The sequence below is a fragment of the Erythrolamprus reginae genome, chromosome 11 (assembly GCF_031021105.1).
Source record: "Erythrolamprus reginae isolate rEryReg1 chromosome 11, rEryReg1.hap1, whole genome shotgun sequence".
NCBI classification, from domain to species: Eukaryota; Metazoa; Chordata; class Lepidosauria; order Squamata; family Dipsadidae; genus Erythrolamprus; species Erythrolamprus reginae.
Genome location: NC_091960.1, coordinates 7,744,849 through 7,759,209, shown reverse-complemented (window position 1 = coordinate 7,759,209; position 14,361 = coordinate 7,744,849). Strand labels below are relative to the sequence as shown.

Below are 14,361 nucleotides of genomic sequence, written 5' to 3'. Positions count from 1 at the left end.
CCAATATCTGAAAGTCACCAAAAAAAAGGCGCCTTTCCTTGGGTGATTGTTGGGCATTTGCCCTGCAAGTGTTTTCTTGCCTAATGAGTCCTCTGAATGTTCATCATCATCCCTTGGTGATTTTGCAAGGGAGAAGGCCGGTCTATTGTCTCTTGCAATCAGGTTGTGGAGTGACTTCCTGCCCTTCCGCTCAGAATGCACCGTAGAAGCAGAACGCCAAGACCTCCTTAGGTGAAAACGCCGTACAGGGTCCCCAAGGAAGGCACGGTGAACCTTCAAATGGTGAGCAAGGCAGGGGTGGAGAGAGGGCCACAGCGTCTCCGACGGGAGGCCTTGGGATCCGCTGTGTGCTCTTTGCACACTCCTTGAGCTTAGACCAGTGTTTCCCAACCTTGGCAACTTGAAGATATTTGGACTTCAAATCCCTGAAATTTCTGGGAGTTGAAGTCCAAATATCTTCAAGTTGCCAAGGTTGGGAAACACTGGCTTAGACTAAACAGTAAGATGTATTCCTCCCAAAAGTTTTGGGTTTGTCTGCTTTTTATAATAACTTGAGGGTGGCCTGATACTGGCATTGTGGTTAATGCTGTTGGGTAGATTGCTATTCGTAACTGTTCTCGCTGATCAGACAGATTTTGCAAGGGCTTCACAACCCTGCAGAACCTTTGCGAAATCATGTCTGTCTCACTTTGGACGTTAGCCTCCTCTCCTTCCCTCTGATTGTTGTCCCTGAGAACCCCTTTTCTTTATAGACAGTCCTTTCTTCTCTCCCTAAAGTGAAGTGATTCCGTTTCCAAGTGTTGAACGGGCCCAAAGACGGGCTACAAAAATGGTGGAAGGTCTTAAGCAAAGACTTCATGAACTCAATCTGTCTAGTCCGGAGGACGAAAGGGAAAGGGGGGGACATGATCGAAACATTTAAATAGGTTAAACGGTTAAATAAGGTTCAGGAGAGAAGTGTTTTTAATAGGCAAGTGAACACAAGAACAGGGGGACACAATCTGAGGTTAGTTGGGGGAAAGATCAGAAGCAACGTCAGAAAATATTATTTGACTGAAAGAGAAGTAGATGCTTGGAACAAACTTCCAGCAGACGTGGTTGGCAAAACCACAGGAATTGAATTTAAACATGCCTGGGATAAACATATATCCACCCTAAGATAAAATACAAGAAATAGTATAAGCGCAGACTAGATGGAACATGAGGTCTTTTTCTGCCATCAGTCTTCTATGTTTCTATGTAGCTTCAAGAATGGGGCGTCGGGTTGCCATTTCCTGAAAGGAAGATCTGAAAAAAAAAATTAAAATAAATGGGCATGCCCCAATTCATTGTTTGGAAATACTGTTGGATTGGTGGGGCAGGTGGGAGGGGTGAAATCCAGCAGGTTCTGGAGAACTGGTAGCGGAAACTTTGGGTAGTTTTGGCGAATGGGCAAATAACATCTCTGGCTGGCGAGAATTTATTTATTTATTTATTTATTTATTTATTGGACTTCTATACCTCCCCACTCCGAGGACTCGGGGCAGCTCACAACATGTAATAAACAATACAAGGTATCTTGGATCCAATTAATAATTTAAAATCTAACACACACACAACCAAAAAATCCATTAAAAAATCATTTTGTTCATTCAGCATTCTCTTAGCACCTTCATTGGCCAGGGGGCAAGAATCTAATGGCCTCAGGCCTGTTGGCATAAATGTATACTGTATATGTAGATTGTTCTGACATATGTATGTATGTATGTATGTATGTATGTATGTATGTATGTATGTAGTTAGTTAGTTAGTTAGTTAGTTAGTTAGTTAGTTAGTTAGTTAGTTAGTTAGTTAGTTAGTCCATTCCAAGTCTCCGGAGAGGGGTGGCATACAAATCTAATAAATCTAATCTAATCTAATCTATTTAGTTATTTGGTTATTTAGTTACTTAGTTATTTAATTATTTAGTTATTTAGTTATTTAGCTACTTAGTTACTTAGTTACTTAGTTACTTAGTTATATAGTTACTTATTTACTTAGTTATTTAGTTATTTAGTTATTTAGTTATTTAGTTATTTAGTTATTTAGTTACTTATTTACTTATTTACTTATTTACTTAGTTATTTATTTAGTTACTTAGTTACTTAGTTATTTAGTTATTGGACTTTTATGCTGCCTCTCTCCAAGGACTCGGGGCAACTCACAACCTAAAATAAATAATATACAATTTCTTAAATCCAATTAATTAATTTAAAGTCTAAAAAAACCCCAAACCCATAAAAAACAGTCATTCCATTTGCTCAGTATTCTTTCAACACATTCATTGGCCAGGGGGAAGGGATGTAATAGTTAAAAGCCTGGCAGCATAAGTGAGTTATAAGACTCTTATGGAAGGGGAGGAGGGTGGGGACAATAAGTACAAATCCCCGGGGGGAGCTGATTCCAGAAGGTCGGGCCCCCCACAGAGAAGGCTCTCCCATAGGTCCCGCCAAACGACATTGCCTAGTTGATGGGACCTGGAGAAGGCCGAATCTGTGGGACATAATCAGTCATTGGGATTCATGCGGCAGAAGGCGTTCTTGGAGGTACAGTGATCCCTCGATTATCGCGAGGGTTCCGTTCCAAGACCCCTCGCGATAATCGATTTTTCGCGATATAGTGGTGCGGAAGTAAAAACACCATCTGCGCATGCGCACCCTGTTTTCAATGGCCGCGCATGCACAGATGGTGTTTTTACTTCCGCACCTGGGAAGATCCAGGGAAGGTTCCTTCCGCCGCCCAGCAGCTGATCTGCTCGGCAGCGCCGCAGCAGCGAGGAGCCGAAGATCGGGGTTTCCCCTTTGCGTGGGTGGCGGGGAAGACCCAGGGAAGGTTCCTTCGACCGCCCAGCAGCTGATCTGCTCGGCAGCGCCGCAGCAGCGAGGAGCCGAAGATCGGGGTTTCCCTGCCGCCCACGCAAAGGGGAAACCCCAATCTTCGGCTCCTCGCTGCTGCCCGCCCGCCGCTCGCCCGCCGCCCGCCGCTCGAGAGCAAGAGGGGGAGAAATAGAGAAAGAGAGAGAAGGAAAGAAAGAGATGAGAGAGGGAGGAAGAGAGTGTGAGAGAGGAAGAAGCAAGATAGAGAAAGAGAGAGAGAAAGAAAGATGAGAAAGGAAGAGAGTGACGTCATCGGGTGGGAATATATTTTTAATTAATATTTTTTGAAAAATCGCGATATAGCGTTTCGCGAAGATCGAGATCGTGAAAATCGAGGGATCACTGTATTCTGGCCCGATGCCATGTAGGGCTTTATAGGTCATAACCAACACTTTTTGCAATATCCTTCCCCCAGGAGTTGTGAGGGAATGGGGAAGGATTTTGGAGTATCCTTCCCCTGCTACGCCCATCGAGACATGCCCACCAAACCACACCATGCCCACAGATCCGGTAGTAAAAAAAGAAATGGATTTCACCAATGGAGGGAAGTTACGTGCAGAAGTTCTTAGGTCTTCCCAGAAGTTAGTGAAGGAAACAGATTTGATTACAAAGCAGGAGCCCATGGCCCTGTTGACTCCAACTGGGGACCTACCAGATCCCTTGGGAGGGGGAGATTTGAGGTTTTTAAGGATCAGGTGGATGTTTTGAATATTCCAAAGGCTTAAAGCAGCCCCCTTGGCACCTTAAAACCTCTCTCCAAGCCCGGAAAAAGCAAAGCAATCTTTAAAAACCACTTTTCAAACCATCCGTCTGATGCAATCTTGAGTGTTGAAACTTTGCAGCCCTTAAGTTACATCTTATTGCATCTCTACACTCAGAAAAAGAGTTAGCTGAGGATGATAGCAAAGAATGACTTCACCAGTTGTTCTAGTGCAGTGGTTCTCAACCTGGGGGGGTCGGGACCCCTTTGCGGGTCGAACAAACTTTTCACAGGGGTCGCCTAAGACCATGGTAAAAGACAAATTTCCCATGGTGTTAGGAACTAAAGCATCTAATCTGGCGCCTTGGAAAGTATTTTTACAATCCGACCAATCAGCTGTTTACAGTGGGGGTGTCCCTCTGACCTTCTTGCCAATCAGCTTAAAGCTCTGTTGGGATAATTGGTGCTAGAGTTATGGTTGGGGGTCACCACAACGTGAGGAACTGTATTAAGGGGTCGCGGCATTAGAGAGGTTGAGAACCACTGTTCTAGTGTGTGCCTTCAATTTTTAATGATGATGATGATAATAATAATAATGACATGCCCATGTTACACCAACACTCCGCAGTCTACATTGGTTGCCGATCAGTTTCCAGTCACAATTCAAAGTGTTGGTTATGACCTATAAAGGCCTTCATGGCATCGGACCAGATTATCTCCGGGACCGTCTTCTGCCGCAAGAATCCCAGTGACCAGTTAGGTCCCACAGAATGGGCCTTCTCTGAGTCCCGTCAACTAAACAATGTCGTTTGGCGGGACCCAGGGGAAGAGCCTTCTCTGTGGCGGCCCCGACCCTCTGGAACCAGCTCCCCCTAGAGATTAGAATTGCCCCCACCCTCCTCGCCTTTCGTAAGCTCCTTAAAACCCACCTCTGCCGTCAGGCATGGGGGAACTGAGATATTCCTTCCCCCCGGGCCTTTACAATTTATGCATGGTATGTTGGTGTGTATGTTTGGTTTTATAATAAGGGTTTTTAGTTGTTTTAGTATTGGATTGTTACATGCTGTTTTTTATCACTGTTGTTAGCCGCCCAGAGTCTACGGAGAGGGGTGGCATTAATAATAATAATAATAATAATAATAATAATTATTATTATTATTATTATTATTATTAGTCTTGTATGCCACTCCTCTCCAAAGACATCATCTTTCCTCCCCAAAATGAAGGGAACCAACTCCCCCCGGACTCATTTATACCGCCAGGCATGGGGGAGTTGAGATAGCTCTTCCCCCTAGGCCATTACAAGTTATGCATGGTATGTTTGTGTGTATGTTTGGTTTTATAATAGGGGTTTTTAGTTGTTTTTATTATTGGATTGTACATGTTGTGTTTATTATTGTTGTTAGCCGCCCCGAATCTGCGGAGAGAGGCGGCATACAAATCCAATAAATTATTATTATTATTATTATTATTATTATTATTATTATTATTATTGTAGGGGATGGTTAACATTTTAGAGCCCCTCCACTCCGCAGGGTTTGGAAAATGCTGCCATAAGAAAAAGCCCGCTTTTAATATTAGTCGCATGAAAAGCAGGGCCTGAACTCAGTTAGATCCGTTCTCTTGCACCGAGCACTTCAAAGCTTGGAAGATTTCCCATCACAGCTAGGTGGTGAAATCGTCATAGTTCTACACGTCGAGCGGCTTGTGTTGCTTCATGCCTGAGGCCTCTTTGGTGCTTTAGAAGGGCCAGGGAGAAGTTTTGATCCATGCACCCTATGCGTGCATGCACCAGAAGCCCCTTCCAGCTCCTGAATGTTTCATGACTGGGCCAAGCCTGAGGCCTCTGTGCGGCGAGGTTTTGAAACCTTTGATCTGCCTTTGCAACCAGTTTGTGGATTGGGATAGCCGGAGGTGTGTGCCTCTGTGCAATATATATACATAGAATTAAATAGTATATTTTGGATGTTCAGTAATAGAGCCAGGGTGGCGCAGCAGGTAGAGTGCTGTACTGCAGGCCTCTGAAGCTGACTGTAGATCTGTAGGTCAGCGGTTCAAATCTCATCACCGGCTCAAGTTTGACTCAGCCTTCCATCCTTCCGAGGTGGGTAAAATGAGGACCCGGATTGTGGGGGCAATGTGCTGGCTCTGTTAAAAAGTGCTATTGCTAACATGTTGTAAGCCACCCTGAGTCTAAGAAGAAGGGCGGCATAAAAATAATAAAATAAAATAAAATAAAATAAATAATCAAATAAAATAAATAATCAAATCAAATCAAATCAAATCAAATAATAGTAAACTGTATCTCTTTGAGGCAAGGAAAGGCCACGCACCCTAACTCAAACCCTTGATGTGAGTGACATCAAGTTGGCCACCTTTAAGCCAGTCACATGACTTTTAAGCCACCCGCGGTTGCATGATCATCAAGCCACTCCCACCTGGTCACATGGCTGGCAAGACACACCCACAAAATAAGCCATGCCCACAGTGTGGTAGTAAAAAATTTTGCGGCCCTTCATTGCTGTATGTGTTCTCAAATTATACACATTCAATGTCATTTACTGTGATAGGAAAAACATACTCGGAGCCCAGAAGAGAAAAAAACAGAAAAAAAAATTCAAAATTTTTCTACCGGTTCTGCGTACCTGACCGTACCTGTAGTAGCCCATCACTGCACGTAATGGAGTGAGCTTCCATGACTTGCCCCAGCTTCTAGCAGTTCAAAAGCATGTAAAAAAAATGCAAGTACAAAAATGGGGACCAGCTTTAGTGGGATGGTAACAGCGCTACATGCACCTTGGGCATATATTCATGCTGGCCACATGACTATGGAGATGTCTTAAATAAGGTTCAGGAGGGAAGTGTTTTTAGTAGGAACATGAACACAAGAATAAGGGGGCACAAGCTGAGGTTAGTTGGGGGAAAGATCAGAAGCAACATGAAAAAATATGATTTTACTGAAAGTGTAGTAGATGCTTGGAACAAACTTCCAGAAGACGTGGTCGGTAAATCCACAGGAACTGAATTGAAACATGCCTGGGATAAACATAGATCCATCCTAAGATAAAATACAGGAAATAATACAAGGGCAAACTAGATGGACCATGAGGTCTTTTTCTGCCGTCAATCTCTTGTTTCTATGGCTTCAGTCAGCACTGGCTCTTTGGTTTAGAAAGGGGAATGAGCATCGCCCCCTAGAGCTGGAAATAATTAACACACATCTACGGGGAAAACTTTACCTTTAGAGTAGACTAAGATTTAGTAACTGAGTTGGAAATCGGCTACAGGGAAAACTTTGGGGGTTCTTTGTGACTGCGTGGCTGTACATTGTCTCCTTCAAGGAGTACGAGATTTAGAAAAATAAGAACCAACCCTGAATCTTCCCGTCTTATTCTTTTCAGGCAGCCGCGAATGGCTCTTATTGCCTCCGTAATGTTACCGCCGTTGAAGAAGTCATGCGCCATATCGCTATCGTCACCAACGTCATCATCTTGGTTTTGGGTGTTTCCGGCAACGGGCTGGTCATGTGGATCATCGCGACCCGAAAGAACCACAAAACCTTCACCTCCATCTGCTACTTCAACCTGGCCGTGGCCGACTTCCTCTTCTCCGTGGGCCGCATCCCCGCCCTGGTGCAAGAGGTCATGTACCAGCAATGGCCCTTCGGCCTCGCGATTTGCAAGGTCCACAGCTTCATCCGCTACCTCACCAGCTTCACGAGCGTCTTCATTCTCACCGTGATCAGCCTGTATCGCTGCCTGATGGTCATAAGGCCCGTGTGGGCCCGAAACCACCAAAGTCCTCGTTTTCAAACCCTGATGTGCATCGGAGCATGGACCGTGGCTTTGTTCTTCAGCATCCCTTACCTGGTCGTCCGCACTATCGAAGTCAGGAACGGCGCCTCCTGTTGCATCTATCACAAGGATCTCAAGGCCTCGACCGAACTGCCCCTGCGGATGAGCAGATTCTTCGGCGGGTTCCTCCTGCCTTTTATCATCATCTCCACGGCTTACTCCGTTCTGCTTTGCAAGCTCCGCGAACGGCGTTGGAAGGGTTGCCACCGCACCATCACCCTGGTAGCCGCCATCGTCGCCTTTTTCTTCATCTGCTGGCTGCCCCACCACGTCTTCGTGCTGCTGAACACCATATGGAGCCAAAATGCCCTTTGGGGGATTGCGCTCAAGGTCTCCAACGCATTGGCCTACTTGCACAGCTGCATCAACCCAGTGCTCTACGGCTTTGTGGGCTACATCCGGAGTAGAGGCCTCCGCCGGAAAGCTTCTTTCTTGGGACTTTTCCGCAAGGCCCTCATAGAAGAGGACACGTCATTTGCGACGGAAGCGTCGGAGAATCTTAACCAGAAGACATAAGGACACAAGGAAGACTGGAGGTTTTCTGTTGCATCCTCAAAGAACATGATGAGGATGATTGTTAGCATCCTACACTAGGCTTATAACCAATATTAGAATCCTAAATTGAAAAACAGAGTACAGTGGTACCTCGTGATACGAACCCCTCGAGATACGAACATCTCGAGATACGAACCCGGGGTTCGGAAATTTTTTGCTTCTTGTTACAAACTTTTTCCGACTTACGAACCCACCATAGATTGCAAAATGGCGCTCTGCTGGGCGCCACCGCCTGGCTGTCACCTTTTAAAACAGCCGGGGGGCTTCTCGGCGTTCTCCGGAACCCGAACCTGAACTTTTCAGGTTCCGGTTCGGGAGGCCGCCGAGAAGCGCCGCCACCCGGCTGTCACCTTCTGAAACAGCCGGGGGGCTTCTCGGCGGCCTCCGGAACCTGAACTTTTGCCGAACTTCCAGGTTCGGGTTCGGGAGAATGCCGAGAAGCCTCCCGGCTATTTTAAAAGGTGACAGCTGGGCGGCGGCGCCCAGCAGAGCGCCATTTTGCTATTTCCCCCCCTTGCATGCATTAATCGTTTTTACATTGTTTCCTTTGGGAAACATTGTTTCGTCTTACGAACTTTTCGCCTTACGAACCACCTTCCGTCACCAATTAAGTTCGTAAGACGAGGTATTACTGTATATGTGGCAGTGATGGTTATTCAGCCAATAACCCTGACCAGGGGTAGGCAAAGTTGACCTTTCTATGACATATGGACTTCAATTCCCAGAATTCCCTCAGCTAGCATGATTGGCTCAGGAATTCTGGGAGTTGAAGTCCATAAGAGCCAACTTTCCTACCCCTGACCCAGACTAATAAGTAGAGTATAAATATTATTTACATATATTCAATAGCAGTAAGTAAACAGCTCACTTCATAGATATCCAAGTCAAGCAATCATATACGAACCAGATATCAGAATATACAGTTCTATACACACAGCAGCTAATCAATAATATTCCCCTTCAGAACACACAGTTCTATATATACATATATAATTCTACGATATTTCTCTTCTGCAGAACACACGGTTCTATATAATACCATAAGTATTACTTGCATACATAATATATAGAGTTGAAGTCCAAATATTCACACAGCAAAGTCTATTGTATAGTTTCACAGACAAAACTAGCAGATAGTGAGATCGGGGAGTTAAGAGTAATAGCAAGTATTTGCAACAATAACAGAGAAACACATCTGACTCCCTTTTATAGCTAATTGCAATGTTAGCCGTTAAAGCAACATTATGCTAATTCCACCAAACATACATTGCTGGTCAGTTCATATATTGACAAACCCAACCGATGAGCTACTGACACTGATGATGGTAATGATGATGCTACGAGTTCAATGGAGTCCAACACTTGATGATTCTCTGGGCTAGGTCCCTCCTCATCTTCGAGCCTTGCGCGACTTCTTTTGAATTTTTCTATTCTCTGTTACATAGAAGATTGATTGACGGCAGAAAAAGACCTCATGGTCCATCTAGACTGCCCTTATACCATTTCCTGTATTTTATCTTAGGATGGATCTATGTTTATCCCAGGCATGTTTAAATTCAGTTACTGTGGCTTAACCAACCACGTCTGCTGGAAGTTTGTTCCAAGCATCTACGACTTTTCCAGTAAAATAATATTTTCTCACGTTGCTTCTGATCTTTTCCCCCAACTAACCTCAGGTTGTGCCCCCTTGTTCTTGTGTTCACTTTCCTATTAAAAACACTTCCCTCCTGATCCTTATTTAACCCTTTGACATATGTAAATGTTGTTGGGTATTTTGATTATTATTAATATTATTTGTATTAGCAGAGTTCAGCTGGCTTAATTTGCAGCGGAGTTAGCATGGCAAGAAATAACACGTGGTTCAGAATCCCATTTGGTAGCAATGAATGACCACTCCTTCATAAAGATGAAAAATACAATCTTTACTTACAATTATGTTGATTCATGCAATTGATAGATTGCAGGCAGATAAGTTTATATTCCAGTCCATATTAATAACTTCTGGATGGTCCCATGTGTGAGGATGGCTTTGGATTTCATCTCACACATGTGTCCTCAGCCGAGGACAATGGAGCACACACAGAAGAAGGTAGAAGAGGTAGAAGAGAAAGAAGAAGGGGGGGGGCATCTACCCTGCAGAGGTTTATATAGCCTGCAGAGTATCTGCCCCTTTTGGTCATCAAAAGGTGACACACTGGTCAGTTAATTGCGACCTGACCATAGAGATGTGTTTACAAGTGCAAGCATGTAGTAGAGTAGTTAAATCCAACAAATGTTTCGGGCACGTCCCATCTCTCTTGCGCGCATCGTCTCATGATAATTTGCTTCTGTACATTTTTTTTTAAAAAGATGGTGCCGGCCAACTGACCGGTGAAGATGGCGCCGGAACGGTGATGCACAAATTGAGCAATCTGGCAGCTGCTACCAGAACAGAGTCTACCACTGCACCATAGGAAACCACTAGTGGGAGGGCTCTTTTTGAAGCTGCAGCAGAGGAAAAAACTTCCAAACGGTAAAAAAAATCAGGGAAAAAATCTCCCCCCAAAAGATTGTAGTGCCCATGGACCAGAACTGACCGAACCAGATCCGTGATGCCATCATAACATCATCAGTGGGTCACTACCAGTTTGGGGCAATTTGGTCCGAAACAGGAAGAACCCACCCCTGGCTTGGGAATAATTTTTACACATACAACTGTAGTATGCTGGAACATAAGAAGAATATAAGAAGAGCCACGCTGAATCAGGCCAAAGCCCATCGAGTCCAGCATTCTGTGTCACACAGTGGCCCACCAATTGTCCATGGGGATCTTGAGCAGAAGGAAAAGGAAAAATCCTCCCGTTCCCTTGACCCCCAACAAATGGGACCCAAGGGAATCCTGCCTGTCTCAAACAACATAGAGGTGGCACATGGACATCCGTTTCAATAACCACCGATACACTTGGCATCCATGAATCTGTCTAATCCTGCCTTGAAGCTCTCCAGGCTGACAGCTGTCACGACCTCTTCTGGAAGGGAATTCCATCAACCAAGGACCCTCTGGGTGAAGAAATATTTCCCTTGATTTGTCCTCACTTTCTTACCTATGAGCTTTAGGGAGGGGCCCCTTGTCCTAGTATTGTGTGATAGAGAAAAGAATTTCTCTCTATCCACCTTTTCTATCCCGTGCATGATTTTATACACTTCGATCAAGTCACCCCTTAAACGCCGTCTTTCAAGGCTGGAGATACCAAGGCGTTGCAACCTGGTATCATAAGGGAGGGGCTCCATTTCCTTGATCATTCTTGTTGCCCTTTTTTGCACATTTTCCAGTTGCATTCTATCCTTGAGGTGCGGTGACCAGAACTGTACACCAGTGTTTCCCAACCTTGGCCACTTGAAGATATCTGGACTTCAACTCCCAGAATTCCCCAGCCAGCATTCGCTGGCTGGGCAATTCTGGGAGTTGAAGTCCAAATACAGTGATACCTCGTCTTACAAACGCCTCGTCAGACAAACTTTTTGAGATACAAACCCGGGGTTTAATATTTTTTTGCCTCTTCTTACAAACTATTTTCACTTTACAAACCCACCGCCGCCGCTGGGATGCCCCCCCTCCGGACTTCCATTGCCACTGAAGGACCCGTTTTTGCGCTGCTGGTGTTCCCCTGAGGCTCCCCTCGATGGGAAACCCCACCTCCAGACTTCTGTGTTTTTGCGATGCTGCAGGGGAATCCCAGCATCGCAAAAACGGGCGCTTCGCTGGCAACAGAAGTCCGGAGGTGGGGTTTCCCAGCGAGGGGAGCCTCAGTGAAATCTCAACATCGCAAAAACACAGAGGTCCGGAGGTGAGGTTTCGAGGACTTCGGTGTTTTTGTGATGCTGCGATTTCACTGATGCTCCCTTCGCTGGGAAACACCACCTCCGGACTTCCATTGCCAGCGAAGCGCTCGTTTTTGCGATGCTGGGATTCCCCTGCAGCATCACAAAAACACAGAAGTCTGGAGGTGGGGTTTCCCATGGAGGGGAGTTTCAGGAGAATCCCTGCAGTACAAAAATGGGTGCTTCGGCTGTCAAAGGGGTGAATTTTGGGCTTGCACGCATTAATCGCTTTTCCATTGATTCCTATGGGAAACATTGTTTCGTCTTACAAACTTTTCATCTTAAGAGCATCATCCTGGAACCAATGAAGTTTGTAAGACAAGGTATCACTCTATCTTCAAGTGGCCAAGGTTGGGAAACACTGCTGTACACAGTACTCCAAGTGTGGTTTCACCATTGATTTGTACAGAGGCAATACAACACTTGCCCCCCTAGAAGAAGACCAGTAGAGAGCTACTCTATGAGCGGGAAGTAGCAGTTGCTGATTGGTCGAGCATTTTGACAGCCAGGCTGCCAGGCGGAAGTTATCTCAGTTCTACTTATGTGTTATTAACATATTGCAGTTGTGTTCTGGAAATAAAGCTTACACTTACCTTCACGTCTGAGAGTTTCATCAATGACTTAAACCCATCCAATAACCGGCTATACAGCAACAACGGTTGCAAACATCCCAGTGGTCGGGTGATCAAAATTCAGCCGCTTAGCAACCAGTTGATATTTATGATGGTTGCTATGCCCTGAGGTCATGTGATCAGCTTCTGCTATCTTCTCACAAGGAAGGTCAGTGGGGAAATCTAGATTCACTTCACAAGCAGGGGTCTAATTTAACAAATGCAATAGAAGACTGACGGCAGAAAGAGACCTCATGGTCCATCTAGTCTGCCCTTATACTATTTCCTGTATTTTATCTTACAATGGATCTATGTTTATCCCAGGCATGTTTAAATTCAGTGACTGTGGATTTACCAACCACGTCTGCTGGAAGTTTGTTCTAAGGATCTACTACTCTTTCAGTGAAATAATATTTTCTCACGTTGCTTTTGATCTTTCTCCCAACCAACTTCAGATTGTGCCCTCTTGTTGTTGTGTTCACTTTCCTATTAAAAACACTTCCCTCCTGAACCTTATTTAACCCTTTAACATATTTAAATGTTTCGATCATGTCCCCCCTTTTCCTTCTGTCCTCCAGACTATGCAGATTGAGTCCATGAAGTCTTTCCTGATACGTTTTATGCTTAAGACCTTCCACCATTCTTGTAGCCCGTCTTTGGACCCGTTCAATTTTGTCAATATCTTTTTGTAGGTGAGGTCTCCAGAACTGAACACAGTATTCCAAATGTGGTCTCACCAGCGCTCTATATAAGGGGATCACAATCTCCCTCTTCCTGCTTGTTATACCTCTAGCTATGCAGCCAAGCATCCAAGCAATGATTCGCATAACAGGGGTGGTAAGAAAAGTCATAAAATGGGGCAAACCTTGCTTGGGGGGTTGGACTAGATCAGGGGTGGCGAACCTATGGCATGGGTGCCACAGGTGGCACATTTATTTATTTATTTATTCATTTATTCATTCATTCATTTATTCATTCATTCATTCATTCATCCAATACACAATACATATGGAAGAGAATAGACATGAAGTAATATATATAAAGATAATATGTAAAAATAGAGGAGAAGATATATGAAAGGGAGAAAATATATATGATATATGAGATAAAGGAAAGACAATTGGACAGGGGTCGGAAGGCACACTTGTGCACTTATGTACGCCCCTTACTGACCTCTTAGGAACCTGGAGAGGTAAATCGTGGAGAGTCTAAGGGAGAAATGTTGGGGGTTAGGGGTTGACACTATTGAGTCCGGTAATGAGTTCCATGCTTTGACAACTCGGTTGTTAAAGTCATATTTTTTACAGTCAAGTTTGGAGCGGTTAATATTAAGTTTGAACCTATTGCGTACTCTTGTGTTGTTGCGGTTGAAGCCGAAGTCATTGACAAGTAGAACGTTGCAGCATATGATCTTGTGGGCAATACTTAAATCGTGTTTTAGGCACCGTAGTTCTAAGCTTTCTAGACCCAAGATTGTTACTCTATTTTCGTAGGGTATTCTGTTTCAAGTGGAGGAGTGAAGGGTTCTTCTGGTGAAATACCTTTGGACGTTTTCAAGGGTGTTGATGTCCGAGATGTGGTATGGGTTCCAGACAGATGAGCTGTATTCGAGGATGGGTCTGGCAAAAGTTTTGTAGGCTCTCACATGGAGCCATATCTACTGGCGCGCGAGCCTTTGCCTTAGCCCAGCTCCAATGTGCATGTGTGTGCCGGCCAGCTGATTTTTGGCTCACACAGAGGCTTCCAGAGAGCCTCGAAGGGGATGGGGTAGAGCATTTATACCCTCCCCAGTTCCAGGGAAGCATTTGGAGCCTGGGGGCGGAGGGCAAAACACGAGCCTGCTGGGCCCACCCGAAGTTGGGAAACAGGCCATTTCCAGCCTCTGT

General features: G+C 44.9%; 1 protein-coding gene across 1 annotated transcript; it reads left to right on the top strand.

Moving 5' to 3' along the window:
* Window positions 1-201: 201 nt before the first annotated feature.
* LOC139174563 (chemerin-like receptor 1) lies at window positions 202-8,190 on the top strand. The gene is made up of 2 exons (XM_070765008.1): window positions 202-282; window positions 6,996-8,190. The coding sequence occupies exons 1-2, from the start codon at window positions 280-282 to the stop codon at window positions 7,962-7,964; spliced, it is 972 nt and encodes a 323-aa protein (XP_070621109.1). The 5' UTR covers window positions 202-279; the 3' UTR covers window positions 7,965-8,190.
* Window positions 8,191-14,361: the final 6,171 nt, after the last annotated feature.